The sequence below is a fragment of the Fomitopsis serialis genome, assembly GCF_022376445.1.
Source record: "Fomitopsis serialis strain Sig1Antser10 chromosome Unknown B0H18scaffold_146, whole genome shotgun sequence".
Classification (NCBI taxonomy): Eukaryota; Fungi; Basidiomycota; class Agaricomycetes; order Polyporales; family Fomitopsidaceae; genus Fomitopsis; species Fomitopsis serialis.
This window is the reverse complement of record NW_025955106.1, coordinates 80,237-95,939: the sequence shown is the minus strand read 5'-3', so window position 1 is coordinate 95,939 and position 15,703 is coordinate 80,237. Positions and strand designations below refer to the sequence as shown.

Below are 15,703 nucleotides of genomic sequence, written 5' to 3'. Positions count from 1 at the left end.
CATGGGTTGGGTCGCATATATCGAGCGCGGCCTTTGTGTGGCACATCTCGTCGAGGTCGTCTTCCGCGTAGCTCTGCGTCTCGCTACAGGTTTCGGTGACGATATGGTCCCGAGCAAGTGCTCTGGAAATGAACGATATTGCAAGGTGATAGCGAGTTGATACAGGGCTTCAAGCTGTCTCGAGCTGCCTTTTGGACAGACGCCAGCACACTCGCGCCTCAAGTCAATGGCTTCGTCGCGATAGACATGCTGGTGAGGCGAAGACACGAAAGATGTGTCGTAGAGGCAAATCATTGCCTCCATGGCGTCCAGAAATGGCTCGCTTCCCTCGGGGTTCTGCAGAAGAACCTCTTTCAGCTCGTTGACTTGGGTATCGAGCGCGGCATTCTGATACGGTGAAGTATGGACAACATATTCAATAATAAAGGATAGTAAACGCACTCTTTCCGACGACTGCTCCGTTGGCACGGTCGCCGAATCCTCCATCTCCTGAGTAGCAGGCATTATGAGAGCGACGGCGGGCAGCGGTGCGTTTTCTAGGTTTACGTCTCTTTGCCCTTGCGCAACCAGGTCCAGTGTGATGAATCCCAGGCTGGGCGTAGCGATGAGTGATTCGTATGGGAATCCAGCTAGTACATGAGTTGTAGGACTGAGAGTCTCACTGAGAGAGCGGCACCATGCCGTAATCGATCGCACGGTCGGTGGTGGGAACCGATCAGTTCTGTCACCGGCGCAGCGCACAGCACGGGGCTTTACTTACTCAGAGTCTCGAGCATAGCTTGAGTCCGCGCACCCAACAACTTGAACACGGAATCCGACTTGCTTCACTAAGTTACCAGTGTCTACATAGTAGCTCGGCGCAGACACACAGTTATCTCCCCTTCGTCCTCATTGTTTACCGATCATCACGCGTCCTCTGCGATACAGACATTCAAGCCGGGTGTCCCGACTCCCTTCTCGTTTTCTCTGGTACGAACAGCCTTCAAAGGTGGTCTAACCATGACGATCCGTGTCGGTCAACCGTGACATGCACTATGTAGTGCCACCCGTCGAACATCTCGGCATGTCGGCGGTCATACAACTTCAGACCAGTCGGCCGCTCCATAGATCGAGGGTGAGTCGTGTTCCTTTTACCTAGTATGGTGACTATAACTCAAGCTGTCTTACCGGGATAGACCCGTGTATGCAGTATCTCCCGAGTACGTACTCCAACACCATATTAGTACAGTATTAGCTTCTCATGCGATGAACAGGTTGAAACGGATATTCGCCCTCGTTGTCGGGATCAATAACTACAGCAATTCGACAGTACCTCGTTGCGAGGAGCTGTTCCTGATGCGAAAGCAGTCGTAGAATATCTACATGCTCAGCTGCAGGTTCCTACGGATCATATTCGATGTCTTCTCGATCATTCTGCGACGCGTACTGCTATCATTGATCAATTATTACAGATGCGGGATGATCCACGCATCGAACCCGGAGATCCTATTCTTGTGTACTATGCTGGGCATGGCGGCGAAGCAGAACCTCCGTCGACATGGTCGACGGCCAGCATCCAAACCCTTATTCCTACGACTATGGATCGCGGCTAACAGCCAGACAGTCCATAGTATTCCCGATAGGACCCTAGGAGCATTGCTGGCACGCCTAGCTGAGGTGAAGGGGATAACATTGTGCGTTGGCATTCCACCTTGCGATTTGCAGCTTTGAATTATAGTTACAGACAGTCATATTGGACTGCTGTCACTCTGGGTCTGGGACGCGGACGACTGTTTCAGATCCTACTAGGTTGGCTCGAGGTCTCAATGTGACAGAACCCTACCCGATGGCTTGGATTCATCCATCTTAAGCCTCCACGGAGGCACGCGTCACGCAGAGATCGCCCCGGGATTTCTTCGCCGAGGTCTGCGCTCGCATGTCCTTCTCGCCGCATGTGGCTCGAAAGAGCTGGCGATGGAACAACAAGAACGCGGTATCTTCACTGTCGCCTTACTACGTACACTTTCGACTGTCGGTGCACACCGAGTGACCTACCGGGATCTACTGCGACAGATGTACGCACTACCAGGGTGAGGTATCAAGTGAACTTCGAGTTCGGCGATGCGTACTGATATACCTCCTTTCGCCAGACAGAATCCGCAGTGTGAAGGCTACTTTCAAGACCGAATTCTCTTCAATTCCAAGCTCTCGGCGTCGCGACCCCTCCACATAGTCAGCCGAGACACAAGGGGTAATCCTCGCAGCAGGTGCTATTAACGGAGTGGCCCTTGGCTCTCCGTATGCCGTTTACCGGGCCAGAGACGATCCGATCGTTGGGGCACCTCCTCTCACAATCCTTCGCGTTTCGGAGGTGCGCTCAGTCGAGAGCACGCTCGTGGCCACATCCGCCCACCCAACCTTAGAATTGGCTCCTGGACAGTCAGCGTATGCCCTGCAGACGGAGGCCGGTACTGACGAATATCTACAACTCCACATTGCAACGGAGACCTGCCGCTCGTTCGTGTTGAATGCCATAGCAAACCATACGCGAGATGGTTTATCGAGGCCTACGAAGGTTCAGCTGGTGGATAAGGCTTCCGCAGACCTCGAGGCGGTCATGGAGGCGTCGATCATGCATCTGACCATCCTGCATCCGCTGATCGCGGCGTGCGGTGTGCAGCACTTACCATTTCACCTCGACGTCTCAACCGATGATGTCTGCGAGACGCTGCACGCAGCGTCGCACTTCTTCTGGCACCTAAAGCGGACAACCACGGAGCAGTCATTAGCAGGGAGCGTGAGGATAGAGTTCAGAAGACTGCGAGAGGTCCCTGCGGAGGATGAGTTCGACGATCCGACTTACGAGCCATATGGGCCAGATCTAAATATCGCGGGCATGGTCGACCTTCTCGTCGACGAGGATGCCATATATGGAATCAATCTCGTCAACGAGAGCCACTTCCCGCTCTATCTTTCGCTGTTCTACTTCAGTAGCAGCGATTTGAGCATCAGTGAGTGCTCTGCAGTCATAGAATAGCTATTACTTACCGTATGACGCTAGCATCGTATTATGAGCCACCATCAGCAGGCTCTGTGCGAGTGGACCCACCTCTTGAGCCCTACGGATCCGTAACCATCGGATACGGCACAGCTGGCTCAGCTCCGTACAACTACTACCTGTGGGAAAATCAGGAACTCGACGTTGGGCTTTTGAAGCTCTTCCTGTCGACAGAGTACGTCGATCTGTCGCACCTTTCCCAAGAATCGCCGTTTCATGGGGACCATCGGGAAGCAAGGATGGTGCGAAATGTTACTCACGAGTCACTGTGGGACACCTCTCTCGTCACAGTCGTACACCGTATGCGACCGCTTTCCGGGGAAAAGCAGATGGCTTCCTCTAACCTTCGAGAACGAATCGATGGTAGGATGTGACACACCTTTGTATCTGAGCGCGATGAATTCCTAGACCGTCGAGCCTGACCCTATGTCGATCGTATGTCGAAACAAGCCATCTCGTCATCTCCCTCTAGATGAGCATTTTGGTTTCTTCAGCAATGACCGTCACCAGATGGATCACGCCGAGCAGGCTAACCTACGCTATGTAAGTTCAACTGTGACTGCGTGCCAGCCGGCGTCACCGATATGTAGCGCAAGATCGGTGCCCGATCTAGCCACAGACGCGTTTACGGCCTATAACGGCCTCCACTGCTGGACCACCGCTTCATGACTCTATGCTTCCACGGACCTCCCACCACTCTACCCTCTATGGTCGCTACCCCGGGACTTATTGAACAATCATTCACTTGATCACCACTAAGTATAGACCGTCTCTCGCCACAACGCCGCGCCCGATGGGTAAGGCTCAATACCCCATAATTCCAGATCATGCAACCTGTCGGCGAGGACCGTGCATGCACACAAGCACTGTACATTAAGAACGTAACCGGAGTGAACGCTCGGTCCGACTCAGTATGATTGCTATGGCCATGAAGGTACGCGACATCCTGCCGTAAATTCAAGAAAACTTCAGCGACTAATGACTGGGCAGGTTCAGAATCAATGCAGGCCAGAAACGGTGCTCTCCTCACTTCTCACCGCTCAGCGCGCAGCACCAACTATCACATAGCAAGATAAGGGACTGAACAAATACTGAGTGTTCGGAAGCAACTTATCTCCAGGCTGAAGCGAGCACAGCTGTAGGCTGTACCAGAACGCTGTTACGCGGTGCATGAGAAGTCGTCTCCCGGGAGAGTGCTCCTGCGAGAGACCATATAGGCTGCAACGTACTTCTCGTGCTCATTCTCGTACACGCAGGAAGTCTTTGGGAGGTCCGGGAAGGTACGCAGTCATCATTTGTGGCGCTGACGAGGCTGATTTGTGGCCGAAGCCGGCCAAGGCGATGCCATGGAAGAGGTCAGACAACAAACTCGAACTTAACCTGTTCTCCGCTGAGGCATTGCACTATCAATAGACGAGGGCCTTTGCGCTATATGGAGATATGTAAGTCCGGAGACAGCAAGGCATCGAAGCATGTTTACATCAAGGCGTTTCGTCGCCAGGATGCTGTACTCTCAACAACAAAGGGTACGCAAGTACAAGGACGATGGTGTCCGGCTCAGGCTGACAGCGGCAGTGTATTTGTGCCGAACGAATTCGAAACAGGCGGCTACGTACAGCTACGTACACGGTACCTGCTGGAAGGAGTACAGCAACGAGCTTCCGTGTGCCTTGTATTCTCAGTTACGTAGCCTGTCCTGCTGACAAGTGGTCAACCATTAAACAACGCGCACTGCACTGCTCCATGGGAGACGCGTATCGAGAAACCGCCCGCGCGTCACATCCAACATAAGTATGGAGGTTCGCATTCAGCTGCCGAGACATCACAACGCAACTTTCTTCGCCATCCACGACGCCGACCCTAGACCGGCCGCTGCATCGCAAGTCATGGCCGAAGTCAACCAGCACCCCGATGTCGTCGCACCGCCAGACTACACCATAGGTACGAGGACTATATAACACGCACTATTGTCTCTGACAACTTCAATCCCAGTCGAAGTTAACATACCAGATGGGTCATACGCAACCCCGTCGTTCGATAGCATCGAGTCGGATTCGTTGAACGAGGCCCGCTCATGCCCGATCCACGAGGCCCACCCAGCAGACCCATTCAACGAGGCCTGCTCATGCCCGCGTCGCGGAACATACCACGTCCAGGACCCATTGCGGGAGTCCGACTCGGACAGTGGAGAAGAAACACCCGCGACGGAGTCCTGTCAGCGCGAGCCCGTCGCAGCTAGACTCTTCGGACGGCATGCTCGCATTGCCCACGGCGCCTTCTCCGGATTTCTATACCTCGTACTGTGCGTTGCGTATACGTCGATGACTACCTTCATCGGCTGGAGGACCATGACCGTCATGGTCGAGCCACACGAGTCCTCCGCGTGCGTCTTCGAGATCTTCTCCGCGGCCACAGCCGGCACCATCATCCTCGCGGTCATGTCACTCTACGTCTGGATGATCGCAAGGCTACTCGTGAAGGAGAGCCAGAGGCTGCAGGATCACGGAATCGATCCCTTCGGAAGAAAGGTGCCGAGGTGGTGGAGGGAGCCGCGGACCGGGACACTCCTTCCTGCGTCGCCTCGGCAGATCCAGCGTCATGATTGGGCGCAATACCCCGCGCATCCAGTCTATATGGCGTTGGCATTCTTGCTGAGCGGCTTGTATGGTCCTGCATTGGGCCTGTCGCTGCTGTACGGAGGACGGAACGCGCCAGAGGGGATGCCGACTACGACGGACGCGCTGGCGTGGGGCGCATTCGGAATGGCATTCAGTCTCGCGCTGTTCGTTATGATGGCCATGATGACGACGGCTTTGAGCATCCTTAGGCAGAAGATTCGGTACCGGGTGTAGGGAGATGTAGGAGGCAGTGGGAGTCTGCAGGTAGTTTGGTTGAATGTGCGCCTGGAGTGGCAGAAAGCAGGGGCGGACTTACGTTTTGGAATACATGTTGTCAACATTTGCGTACTCAAAGGATCAGCCTTGTTGGTGAAGCCCTCTGCGCGACTGGCCTCCAGGTCGTCGAACACGCCAGAGTTCCCATCTCTACTGTAGTAAGCTTGAGACGCGCGTAAGCCAGCAGAAACCTCCCAGTACCAGTACCAGTACCGGGAACAAGGAGACAAGAATGCAATTTGGTAGAGTGGTCGATATGTTGTACGCTTGAACTGGCGGCGACGAACTTCATGTTCGTGGCGTGACGGATGGTTCAATCGGGTTTGAGATCTCGCCGCCACGAGCGCGTCCAGAACGGCAGACCCGCTGCATGCAGATTCTGTCATGCAGCACACCGTACGCACACATCACGCGTGGCACGGACCCCCTCACTCTGATCAATCGCTGCACTAGGTACCGTCTCACACAAACCATAGTCCTCGTGCAATGGGCACGATGTCTCCCGGGCTGAGTCGGCTAGTAGTACGGAGGTGTCTACTACCAAGTGAGTACCTACCACTAATTGAATACCATAACTCCACAACAAAGCCTTGTAATCACGGTGTAGGTGATCAGATTTCCAAGTGACGGCGCACGAGACAATAAGTGGTCGCGAGGGACACAGATGAGTACAAGCACTGACGCTGAGGCTCAGTCAAGGATGACAGCTTCGACTCGGGCGGTCACTGAGCGCTACGAGCTCATCAAAGTTATGTAACTGCGAACCCGACCAATTTCGGTGCGTCTTCTCTTGCCGTTGACGCGTTTGTCCACTGAGAAGGGCGACTTGGACTCTTCAAAGAGACCCCCAGGTACAATGCGATATACAACGGAGTCGGGTCCGGGACTCGTGGCTGTCCGAACCATCTCCGAGTCCCCTGGTGACTGTCGGTTGAACAACACAAAAAGCACTTACGTACGAAGAACAAGTGCGACGCAGACAAGAGTGCGGATGCATGGTACACAGCATTGATGCCGTGCATCCGTATATCAGAATCCAGCATGAGGCTGGAGATTCAGTACCTCGCCCTTTATCACTCAGTGAACACTACAGCTCTCCATACCTCCACTCGAAATCGCACCGCAAGCCATGCCCGGACCCATCAGTCTGTCGGAAGACCCGTTGCGTGGAGAACAGCCATCGCGCTCGGAGGGAGCATCGCAGCCGGAGGGAACGTCGCACCAAGACGGGACATCGCTCCCGGAAACCTCAGCGCGGCACCCACGTACAGAGCGAACGTCGCGTTCCGGGCGAGAGCGAGCACCACGCTCACACGGAGCATCGCGTCCCAAACGAGCGCCGCGCCCACAGCGGACCAGCTCAACCGCTCTGCTCGAAAGAGGTGCGTCCAGTGCCATCGTCATTCTTTTCCCCGTTGTCTCTAACCGAGAGTGCGATAGAGCTTGACGCCCTTGAAGGGCGTACTGCCGACGAGCCAACGTCGCGCCTCGAGAAGATCGGCCTCCTCTTCTCCAGCTACTTCTTCACCTGCCTTTTCTTCGCCGGTGTCTGCGCCGTATACGCCGGCATTTCCACCTACGCGGCGTGGTACTTCCTCCAGACCAACGAACCCTACACCAGCAACTTCAACATCGTCTACGCCGCTCCGCTCGGCGCGACGGTCCTCTCCTGGGTGTTCTCCACGACGATGTGGGTGTACCACAAGCTAGAGGCGTTGTACGAGAAGAAACACGGGATATACGAGCCTCCGAAGGAGATCCCGGAGTGGTGGACGTGGCAGCGCGAGACGTACGTCCCCCCGCCGCCGAAGCTCGCCCGCCGCTATGCGGGCTATGTGACTGCGGCAGGCACGATCTCGGGACTCCTCCTGGGCGGTCTGCTTGGACCTTTGCTGGGAGCGATGATGCGGCGGGCGACGTTGACTAGCGCGATGAGTGCGTCGGCAGAGTCGTGGTGCGGTGCTGTCGGTACGGGCATTGTCATTGGTGGTATACTCTTCGCCCTGTCCGGTACGTATGGGATCTGGATGTGGTACGGGGGCAAGGAGGGTGAATGTTGAAAGGGGTTTCCGATTGTGAGTCTCTATCTGCCTGTTCCCGAGAGATGGCAAGAGATCTGAAGGTCTCCGGGCAGTTCTGTTCACGATAGACATCATGCACTGTGTTTTTATTCATATGCTTGAACGTGTACATACCTTGCTTACGAAACGGACAGACTGAACGGCTCGCAAATGTACATATGGATTCACATCGTTCTCGCTTGAAGGCATTGATGATCCCTTCTTTGCCGCAACTGTATCGCACCTACCCTAGCTAAGCCATGGCAAGCAGCAGCAATTGAGCAACTGCAAGGCAAACCTGATGATTAGTCTCAACCTTCCTAGTCACCCACAAGATGACTTCGGAGGGTGCGTCGGATCGAGCCCGAACTGAAGACCAAGTTTACGAGTTCGAATCTACTCTTGGCACGCCAGCTTGAGTATCCGTTCGCATAAGAATACACAAAATTGACATGTCTTGCTTGTACCAGCTCCCAATAATGGTATGTTACTTGATTTTCCGAAACCCAAGTCTACTCGGCTGAGACCGCTCGCCGTACAGGGCGACTGCCCCGACGTGATAGACATTCCCAGCGGAGGATAGGCATCCGCGCTGATGAGCCTTCGTGTAATTTCGATGATCGCGCATTTCAGGGAGGTAGCCCAGAGAGGTGGCCCTCCAGAGACGTTGCGAGCCCGGCTGGCTAGCTGTCCGACCACTTGCCGCGGGCATCGTCCACGTCCTCTGCTGCTCGCCGGATAGATCAACTACGAGGATAGTAATCGTTCTGAGATAGCGATCAGAACACCCGTAAAAAGACGGACAGATGGCTACGTACGGTATGGGCTGAACAGCACGGAATCGCCTTACACAGCTCGCGGTACGATGCGAACATCACTGAGGTTGGGACCCAGGAGGCATGTGGCGCGAGCAAGAGTCACTTCGCCGAAACCCACGAGGGTCTTTGTCTGCATCGTGGAGGGCGTCGGATGTGAGTGTGTCAGCGATAGGCCGACACTATCTTGCGGACATCAGTACAACATGTTAGTGTATGAAGGAGTGCTAGAAGGAACGTACCGCAGAGAGCCTTACGGGGGGATGCTTCGATTCCCTGCGCTTCTTGGCTGAGAGCGTCAGTGACTCCCCTGCGGATCTGTACCGAAGCGATGTATGGGATGGCACTTGTGGTTAGGAGGAATGGTAGCGAGATGCGAGCGATAAGGCGTTCAGAGTGATTCATGGCAAGAACTCAGTGGCCTGGACGGAGAGATACTGAGGACCCGGAAAATCGACCTGGGTATTTATACTTCTGACGCGCGAAGTATGCGGCTTGGTCCGCTTTGAGTTTCGCTTGGACCCGTTCAAGCCAAGTCAGCGGTAGTGAAGACCCCTGTATGACAACAATGACCGCATTGCCACACGTTGCCACATCGCCTCGAAAATGCCCCTGCCCACACAGCTAAGTGACATTGTTAGCTTCGCACTCGGGTTTCTTTTTGAATCGGTGGACTTACCCACGCGTTCTCAGTGGCACCAGCAGATCAGGTCTCTGGCCATGCGGATACGTCCTCGTCTTGGAATCTGTGGCCTATGAGAAAAGTGAACCACAGTTAGCAGGATATGGTCGCTCACCTTCTACTCGCGAGTCATTCTGACTCGCAAAGGAGCCTCGTGATCGATGGAGACGATGGAGACGTGCGCAGTCTTCAAGGACGACACAATCGAGAACGTTGACAGAGCTCTGCGCAGATAGTCCGTATAGTACAGCCATGACTGACACGTCAGGTCGTCATGCGAGTTTTCAGGGAATATCTCCTTCACGCGTTCGCGGTCGTTTCTGATCTCTGTGTCCATATCAGCGGCCACTTTACATCTTGGAAAGAGAATGCGTGTCCTACGACGTTATCACCACTGACTCGTCAAAATACGTCGGTCCCGCCGTGTCTCTTCCGAAAACTTCTGGCTGTACACACGAGAGAACACATCTTGACCCAGGCCGAGTGTTTCTCCCGCTGTTACGTGATCTGCTCAAAGCGACGCGTGAGCTGTTCCTAGTGGCGGAGCATGCGTGTACGACAATCCAGACGTACTTGGGTCAGATCAGCTTTGTCCTCTGCTTGAACGAAGCGAGTGGCGACGTCCAGGAGCCAGTGCGAACTCGCTACTACGATGGTGTATCCTCGCCTATGTTCAGTCGCACTCTGATCGAGGAGGGCGGGGATATCCAAGGTTGGCCCTGGCGTACATGGCGAAGCCACGCAAGAACATTTTGCTCCTTGAGAATGTCCTAGTGGCCACGCCTGAGGCGGGATAATTTATGTCGTCCGAGACCCGGCTGACTCCTTGACTATTGCTACATACTATGATATCTGCCACAGCTACATCTGACACGTTTTGCAGTATGCCGGCCTCTCGCTACAGTCGTAAAAGCGGCGATCAAGTGAAAGGCGTCCTCGGTATCGCCGTCTTCAATGTATTCGACGTCAGCTTTCTTTACGCCATGACGGTGGGCGACGTGGTGCGCACCGGGGAGGAAAGATCAAAGAGTTTGACTCATTCTGCGGCGGCCGCTTGGGGACAACTTCGCCTACTCCGTGCTTACGCACTTGATTCTGGTTGCTGCATAAACGGGAGGCGGCGGCAAACGCACAGGATTTGATGAGCGCAGCCAGGCCATAGTCCATCGCACCGCCGTACGCGCTTGTGGCATTCTCGCACCAGTTCCCGGCTTTTTGTGAGTTCTACGGTGTCCCGGAGGCGCATATAGTCGTGCGCGGGAACCTCCGTTATCAGGTTTTCCCGGAGCTCACTGAAGTACTCGTCGTTCTCTAGTTGCTCAACGCGGGAGAGGAAGGATGCCTGAAGGAGGGCACGCCATGGGCCGAGGTCTTCCAGAAGAGTGTCAGCGCAACTGATATCAGCGAAAGATTTGCCCATTCAACGCTCCGGAGCAGGAGATATCGATGCAGTGCGGCGCTCTCGCTGCGAAAGTGAAGGACATATGCGCATTCTCAGATGGGAGAGCAACTGCGTCATCTTGGGATTAGACTCAGCCCTTCTCGCAAGAGAGAAGTGCACGATCGGACGAGAACATGCTTGCCCCCAGTTGCGCGCACACGGAGATGTTCATGAAGTACGAAGAGGATGGAAAGACTTCATTATGCTGCAGCACAGGCTGAGAAGCCAGACAGAGAAGGTACGTACCAGCAGTACAGCCATTCGCGGCGCGGCCAACAAAGAGGACCATCACAGCTACGTCGGAGCCTCTTGGTGATACAACTGGATATCAACAATAGCGCGCTACGTGGGCGTGTAGTGTGGAATTGCTGGGCAACGTATGATGAACAATGGAAAGGTTCGCGTACTGTACAAAAAGGGCGTACACGATGTTTCATGGGCCGTTGGTCAAGGATCCGGAGGGACTTGGCTCCAGCGTGACCAAAGACATCAACACAGGGCGAAAGGTGGTTCTTGGAGGGCAGCCTATGTAGTTTCGTCTCGTCCTGCACACGGCTGCCACCGTGACTGGCATGAAGGACAGCGGCAGGTCGTCGAGCTTTCCGCCGTCAGCGCTGCGCGCTCAATCCCGGCGCTTAGATCTCCGCCCGATGACCAATACGCGTGTGTCGGGAATCTCCTCCTCCTCCTCCTCGTCGCGTTGCTGAGTGTGTCGCGTCGCGTCTCATCAAGTTGGACCCTCCTCCTCAGAAATTACTTCTGCTGAACTCCGCGTTGTGCCCGGAAGGCGACATCCTTACTGGCACTTCACAACATGTGAAGCCGCATATCGCACAGGACGATTTAGTCATAGTAATAGGGCAAAACATTTGTGTCACTACAAAGCGCCGTAGTGACATCTCCCAGAGGTCACAGCCTGATTCTGTGGTAGCTTCAGCCTCACAATTATTGACCTGGCAACCGCGAGCTATGCTTATGGTATTCTACTGGCATCGAAACAATAGGCAGGATACATGCTTGACTCTACATCAACAGACTGAACATGGACTTCCCGTACGTTTACCATAAAACGGGGATAGGGAAGAATACTGGTCACTCACCTCCGGACACCGCAGCTCCACTGGCATCCAGTCCGGTCAGATCGGCGACCCTCGACCCCTCCATGCAAGCCATGGCCCTCCATCTCCCATTCCTGACGTCGCACACTGGATATGCTCGCTTGCCCCAGTCCGATCTCGAAACGGCAGAGGACGCCACTCCACTGTTGGAGCCGGACAACGCTAGCTCAGAGCAGACGATCGACGTGGAACCGACATCGCACACGAAGAGAACGTCCCGGTCGGAGCGCGCCTCACGTTCGCACAGAGCATCGCACTCGAACCGGATACGGCGTACACAACGGACCGGCTTGACCGCTCAGCTCGAAAGAGGTGTGTAGATGGTCTTTATCGTCCCTTTTCCCGTTGCCTCTGACGAGGGAGGGGCAGAGCTGGACGCCCTTGAAGGGCGCATTCCCGAAGAGCCGTCGACGCGCCTCGAGAAGATCGGCAAACTGGTCTCCAGTTACATCTTCTCCTGCATTCTCTTCGCCGCAGCCTGCACCGTATACGCCAGCGCCTCCACCTACGCGAGCTGGTACTTCCTCCAGACGAACGAACCCTATACCAGCAACTTCAACATCGTCTACGCCGGCATGCTTGGCGCGACCATCCTGTCCTTGATGTTTACCACTGTCATGTGGTGTTACGCCGAGCTCGAGGAGATATACGAGAAGGCCCATGGGATATACGAGCCCCCGAGCGAGCTCCCGGAGTGGTGGACGTGGCAGCGCGAGACGTACGTGCCTCCGCCACCAAAGCTCGCCCGCCGTTACGCGGGCTCCGTCACCGCTTTTTGTACGATCTCCGGGTTGCTTATGGGCGGGCTCGTGGGACCTGTGTTCGGAACGGTCATACGGCGAGGTATCGTGACTAGCGCGATGACTGCGTCTGCGGCGCTGGGATGTGGCGCGGCCGGTACAGGGCTTGTCATTGGCGGTATACTCGTCTGCCTGTCCTGTACCTATGGGATGAAGCTCTGTAATGGGGGAAGGGACGCCGAGTGTTGATACGTGTTGAGGTTTGGTCTACTGCTGGGTCTATGCGCGCCCGCGAGATGGGGAGAGGATACCCAAGTGGTTATGGACTTGTATAGCCAAGAACAGTGGGCCGTACCTATGATAGCTACCTAGTACAGACCTACATAGTGCGCCTCCGTCAATTTATCTATGGTCATGAGTTTCACATGTGGCGAGAGACCTCCTTGGTTGCATTCATGCTTCGTCGCTCAGCGAGGCACGGATAAATATCGTGACGAAACCGGCGACTCCGTTCTTAGGGACACTGAGAGTACGCCTCGCTCAGCGATAGTACATCTGCTCATATTCAGCGTCTATGGCCATCGTACTGAAGCGTGAAGGCGACAATAATCGTTCAAACGACCTCCTACACACGACGCCAAGTGGACTGTAGGCGTGTGCGACGCGGGCAGCTCACGATAGGATGGCTCTGTCGGAGTCGCTCACTGGCATAGGCGGAGGCTGTGTGCGAAGTCACTGACAATACTAGGTATACGGATACTCGTACAGGGCCTTCGCTTGTTGCCAGTGTGGCACTTTGACCCAACCTGTTGTTACAATTGCACTTGACTACGGCCCACGAGTCCTCGGCCGATACGGTTCAAGTACAACAAGGCAGAGCAGATCGCGCGGCGGAATACGATTTGGCCATAGCCTGCAGTAGTACACGGTGTTTGCGCCACAATTGCCCGTCAGATAGGAGATGCAATGCAGCTTCGTTGGTATTGTGTGGAAGCTTCAGCCTCAATACCTCAGGCCTCAGCCGTGGCAACCGCAAGCTATGCCTCAAGCTTCCAAACTTCACTGACACCGAGACAATTGCAGGCAGGATACATGCTTACGATAGCAGATTGAACATAGCCTTCTCGTCCTTTGGTTATAAATGAGAGCAGGGCATCGAATACGATTCACCCACCTCCGCACACTACAGTTCCATCCAGTACATTCCCATATCTCAGTGGCCTCCTACCGCTCCGTGCAAGCCATGGCCTTCTTCCGTCTTCCTTTCCTGACGTTGCACTCTGGGTACACTCGCTTGCCCCAGTTTGATCTCGAAGGGGCCGCGAAAGACGCCACTCCTTTCTTCAAGTTGGAGTCGGACGCCGCTACCTCAAAGGAGGAATCGCACACGGAACCGATATCGGGCACAGAGAACGACGGTGAGTCTTGCATCGCCACCAGTCCTTCACACATCGTCCTAAAGGTCAATCTAGTAGGAACTGTCATCCCCGTGGGGCACACGGAAAGGCCCACGACGTGGTTGAAGAAGATTGTGATATTCACCTTCAACTATTACTGCGCCGCCGTCTTCTTCGCGACCGTCTCCGCCGTTTTCGCTGGCACCTGCACTTGGCTGGGAGGATGGCTTCTCTCGGATCAGGAACCCTACGCCAGCAACTTCACCGACAACGTCGTTTACGCTGGCGCGCTCGGCGGGGCCATCGTCTCCGTGGCGTTCTCCACGACGCTTATGGCGTACAGAGAGCTGGAGGCGTGGTACGAGAAGGCCCACGGGATATACAAGCAACCGGACCTTCAGGATCCGCGGACGTGGCAATGCGAGACGGACATGCCTCCGCAGCCAGAACTCGCGGGCCGTCATGCGTGGTCTGTAGCGAAGGCATGCTTTGTTTTGGGTCTGCTTGTCGCCGGGCTGCTCGGACCTTGGGTGGGAGCAACGATAATCATCCAGCACGGCTTGATGGATAGCACGATGACGGCACTGCATGCTCTGAGATGCGGCGCCGCTGGTACTGGGGTCGTGGCTGCTGTCGCACTTTTCGGCATATCCTGTGCAAGACAGAGGTTGTTGTTGGAATCGGGGCACCGGTATATAGTCTTGTAGTCCCGGGATGCGGAGGGGATTCGTGTAGGACAATGATGGACTTCTATTGTGATATGTACATACCTTCAAAGAGACAATACGGTGGTCGCAGACAAGCATAGATCCTCAGTGACCGAGTCCCGCGACGGCGCGATATCGATGCCTACAGACAGATCCTCGTTCATCGTTTGCGACATGATTGGGATCGGTGTATAGAGCATGCACGAGTGGCAGCTGTCCTCGCGAAGAAATTAGCCGCCGTCGTCAGCATAATATTTGTATCGGGGTTCACTCACGTTGAGGCGCTTTGGACGGCTTGAAATTCAAAACAAAGCAACTCGGTGCTCAGGTTCCAGTATAGTCAGCTAGCGGTGGCTCGGCAACGGCTCCCGATAAAGCAATTTCAGGTAACAAAGTAGCGACACGAAGTTCCCATACGCGTGGCGCATGGCGCATCGCCCTCGAGACCCGATGCAGCGGCAACAGTCATAGAAGGCATGCGGTAGACACGTGGGACGGACAGCCAGGTTTCGCGTGGCGGTGCGACAGTACTCGAGGACGAGGCTGAAGCAGTGCGCGCGGGCCAGCCTCGCTTTGCCATGAAAGAACAGCGCAGGCCAAAGCGCGATATATGGTCGCAGAACAGCCGCAGCTGAAAGCAATGGCTGTCCTGGAAACCGCAGGCTACGCCACATAGAAGCTCTGGCAGAACAAGAGCTCGAGCCTGAGTACGCGTTCCAATTGCAGTGACAGACTGGACACAGCCTTCTCGCCGCTCAACGATAAAAAGAATGCTAGGCGAGCGTTACTAGCCCATCACCTCTTCTGCATCC

General features: G+C 55.1%; 6 protein-coding genes across 6 annotated transcripts; 5 read left to right on the top strand and 1 right to left on the bottom strand.

The window, feature by feature from the left end:
- Window positions 1-778: 778 nt before the first annotated feature.
- Window positions 779-3,542, top strand: B0H18DRAFT_1043597 (uncharacterized protein). The gene is made up of 12 exons (XM_048030676.1): window positions 779-871; window positions 928-1,065; window positions 1,088-1,114; window positions 1,176-1,199; window positions 1,254-1,278; window positions 1,299-1,540; window positions 1,596-1,656; window positions 1,724-1,788; window positions 1,815-2,069; window positions 2,130-2,246; window positions 2,299-2,990; window positions 3,041-3,542. Exons 2-12 carry the CDS (start codon window positions 1,028-1,030, stop codon window positions 3,409-3,411), a joined length of 1,917 nt encoding a protein of 638 aa, XP_047886906.1. The 5' UTR covers window positions 779-871; window positions 928-1,027; the 3' UTR covers window positions 3,412-3,542.
- A 1,032-nt stretch (window positions 3,543-4,574) lies between these two features.
- Window positions 4,575-5,947, top strand: B0H18DRAFT_113558 (uncharacterized protein). Its single transcript, XM_048035591.1, has 2 exons — window positions 4,575-4,978; window positions 5,030-5,947. The coding sequence occupies exons 1-2, from the start codon at window positions 4,831-4,833 to the stop codon at window positions 5,887-5,889; spliced, it is 1,008 nt and encodes a 335-aa protein (XP_047886905.1). The 5' UTR covers window positions 4,575-4,830; the 3' UTR covers window positions 5,890-5,947.
- Window positions 5,948-6,630: 683 nt separating this feature from the next.
- B0H18DRAFT_1043577 (uncharacterized protein) lies at window positions 6,631-7,991 on the top strand (the record flags this gene model as incomplete). Its single annotated transcript, XM_048030675.1, has 4 exons — window positions 6,631-6,709; window positions 6,772-6,851; window positions 6,901-7,313; window positions 7,372-7,991. Exons 3-4 carry the CDS (start codon window positions 7,061-7,063, stop codon window positions 7,989-7,991), a joined length of 873 nt encoding a protein of 290 aa, XP_047886904.1. The 5' UTR covers window positions 6,631-6,709; window positions 6,772-6,851; window positions 6,901-7,060.
- A 3,747-nt stretch (window positions 7,992-11,738) lies between these two features.
- B0H18DRAFT_1043565 (uncharacterized protein) lies at window positions 11,739-13,217 on the top strand. Its single transcript, XM_048030674.1, has 2 exons — window positions 11,739-12,359; window positions 12,417-13,217. The coding sequence occupies exons 1-2, from the start codon at window positions 12,092-12,094 to the stop codon at window positions 13,034-13,036; spliced, it is 888 nt and encodes a 295-aa protein (XP_047886903.1). The 5' UTR covers window positions 11,739-12,091; the 3' UTR covers window positions 13,037-13,217.
- Window positions 13,218-13,869: 652 nt separating this feature from the next.
- B0H18DRAFT_1043563 (uncharacterized protein) lies at window positions 13,870-15,057 on the top strand. Its single transcript, XM_048030673.1, has 2 exons — window positions 13,870-14,205; window positions 14,260-15,057. Exons 1-2 carry the CDS (start codon window positions 13,929-13,931, stop codon window positions 14,889-14,891), a joined length of 909 nt encoding a protein of 302 aa, XP_047886902.1. The 5' UTR covers window positions 13,870-13,928; the 3' UTR covers window positions 14,892-15,057.
- B0H18DRAFT_113487 (uncharacterized protein) lies at window positions 15,000-15,688 on the bottom strand. Its single transcript, XM_048035583.1, has 2 exons — window positions 15,167-15,688; window positions 15,000-15,104 (listed from the first exon to the last, which is right to left on the bottom strand). Exon 1 carries the CDS (start codon window positions 15,563-15,565, stop codon window positions 15,236-15,238), a length of 330 nt encoding a protein of 109 aa, XP_047886901.1. The 5' UTR covers window positions 15,566-15,688; the 3' UTR covers window positions 15,000-15,104; window positions 15,167-15,235.
- Between the last annotated feature and the right edge of the window lie 15 nt (window positions 15,689-15,703).

Coding starts and splice junctions, on each gene's coding strand:
- B0H18DRAFT_1043597 (XM_048030676.1), top strand. CDS start 1,028: ATGCACTATGTAGTGCCACCCGTCGAACATCTCGGCAT. Junction 1,200..1,253: donor GTGTATGCAGTATCTCCCGA/GTACGTACTCCA, acceptor TGCGATGAACAG/GTTGAAACGGATATTCGCCC. Junction 1,789..1,814: donor ACTGTTTCAGATCCTACTAG/GTTGGCTCGAGG, acceptor TCAATGTGACAG/AACCCTACCCGATGGCTTGG.
- B0H18DRAFT_113558 (XM_048035591.1), top strand. CDS start 4,831: ATGGAGGTTCGCATTCAGCTGCCGAGACATCACAACGCAACTTTCTTC. Junction 4,979..5,029: donor ACCGCCAGACTACACCATAG/GTACGAGGACTA, acceptor CTTCAATCCCAG/TCGAAGTTAACATACCAGAT.
- B0H18DRAFT_1043565 (XM_048030674.1), top strand. CDS start 12,092: ATGCAAGCCATGGCCCTCCATCTCCCATTCCTGACGTCGCACACTGGA. Junction 12,360..12,416: donor GACCGCTCAGCTCGAAAGAG/GTGTGTAGATGG, acceptor AGGGAGGGGCAG/AGCTGGACGCCCTTGAAGGG.
- B0H18DRAFT_1043563 (XM_048030673.1), top strand. CDS start 13,929: ATGAGAGCAGGGCATCGAATACGATTCACCCACCTCCGCACACTACAG. Junction 14,206..14,259: donor ATCGGGCACAGAGAACGACG/GTGAGTCTTGCA, acceptor AGGTCAATCTAG/TAGGAACTGTCATCCCCGTG.
- B0H18DRAFT_113487 (XM_048035583.1), bottom strand. CDS start 15,565: ATGTGGCGTAGCCTGCGGTTTCCAGGACAGCCATTGCTTTCAGCTGCG.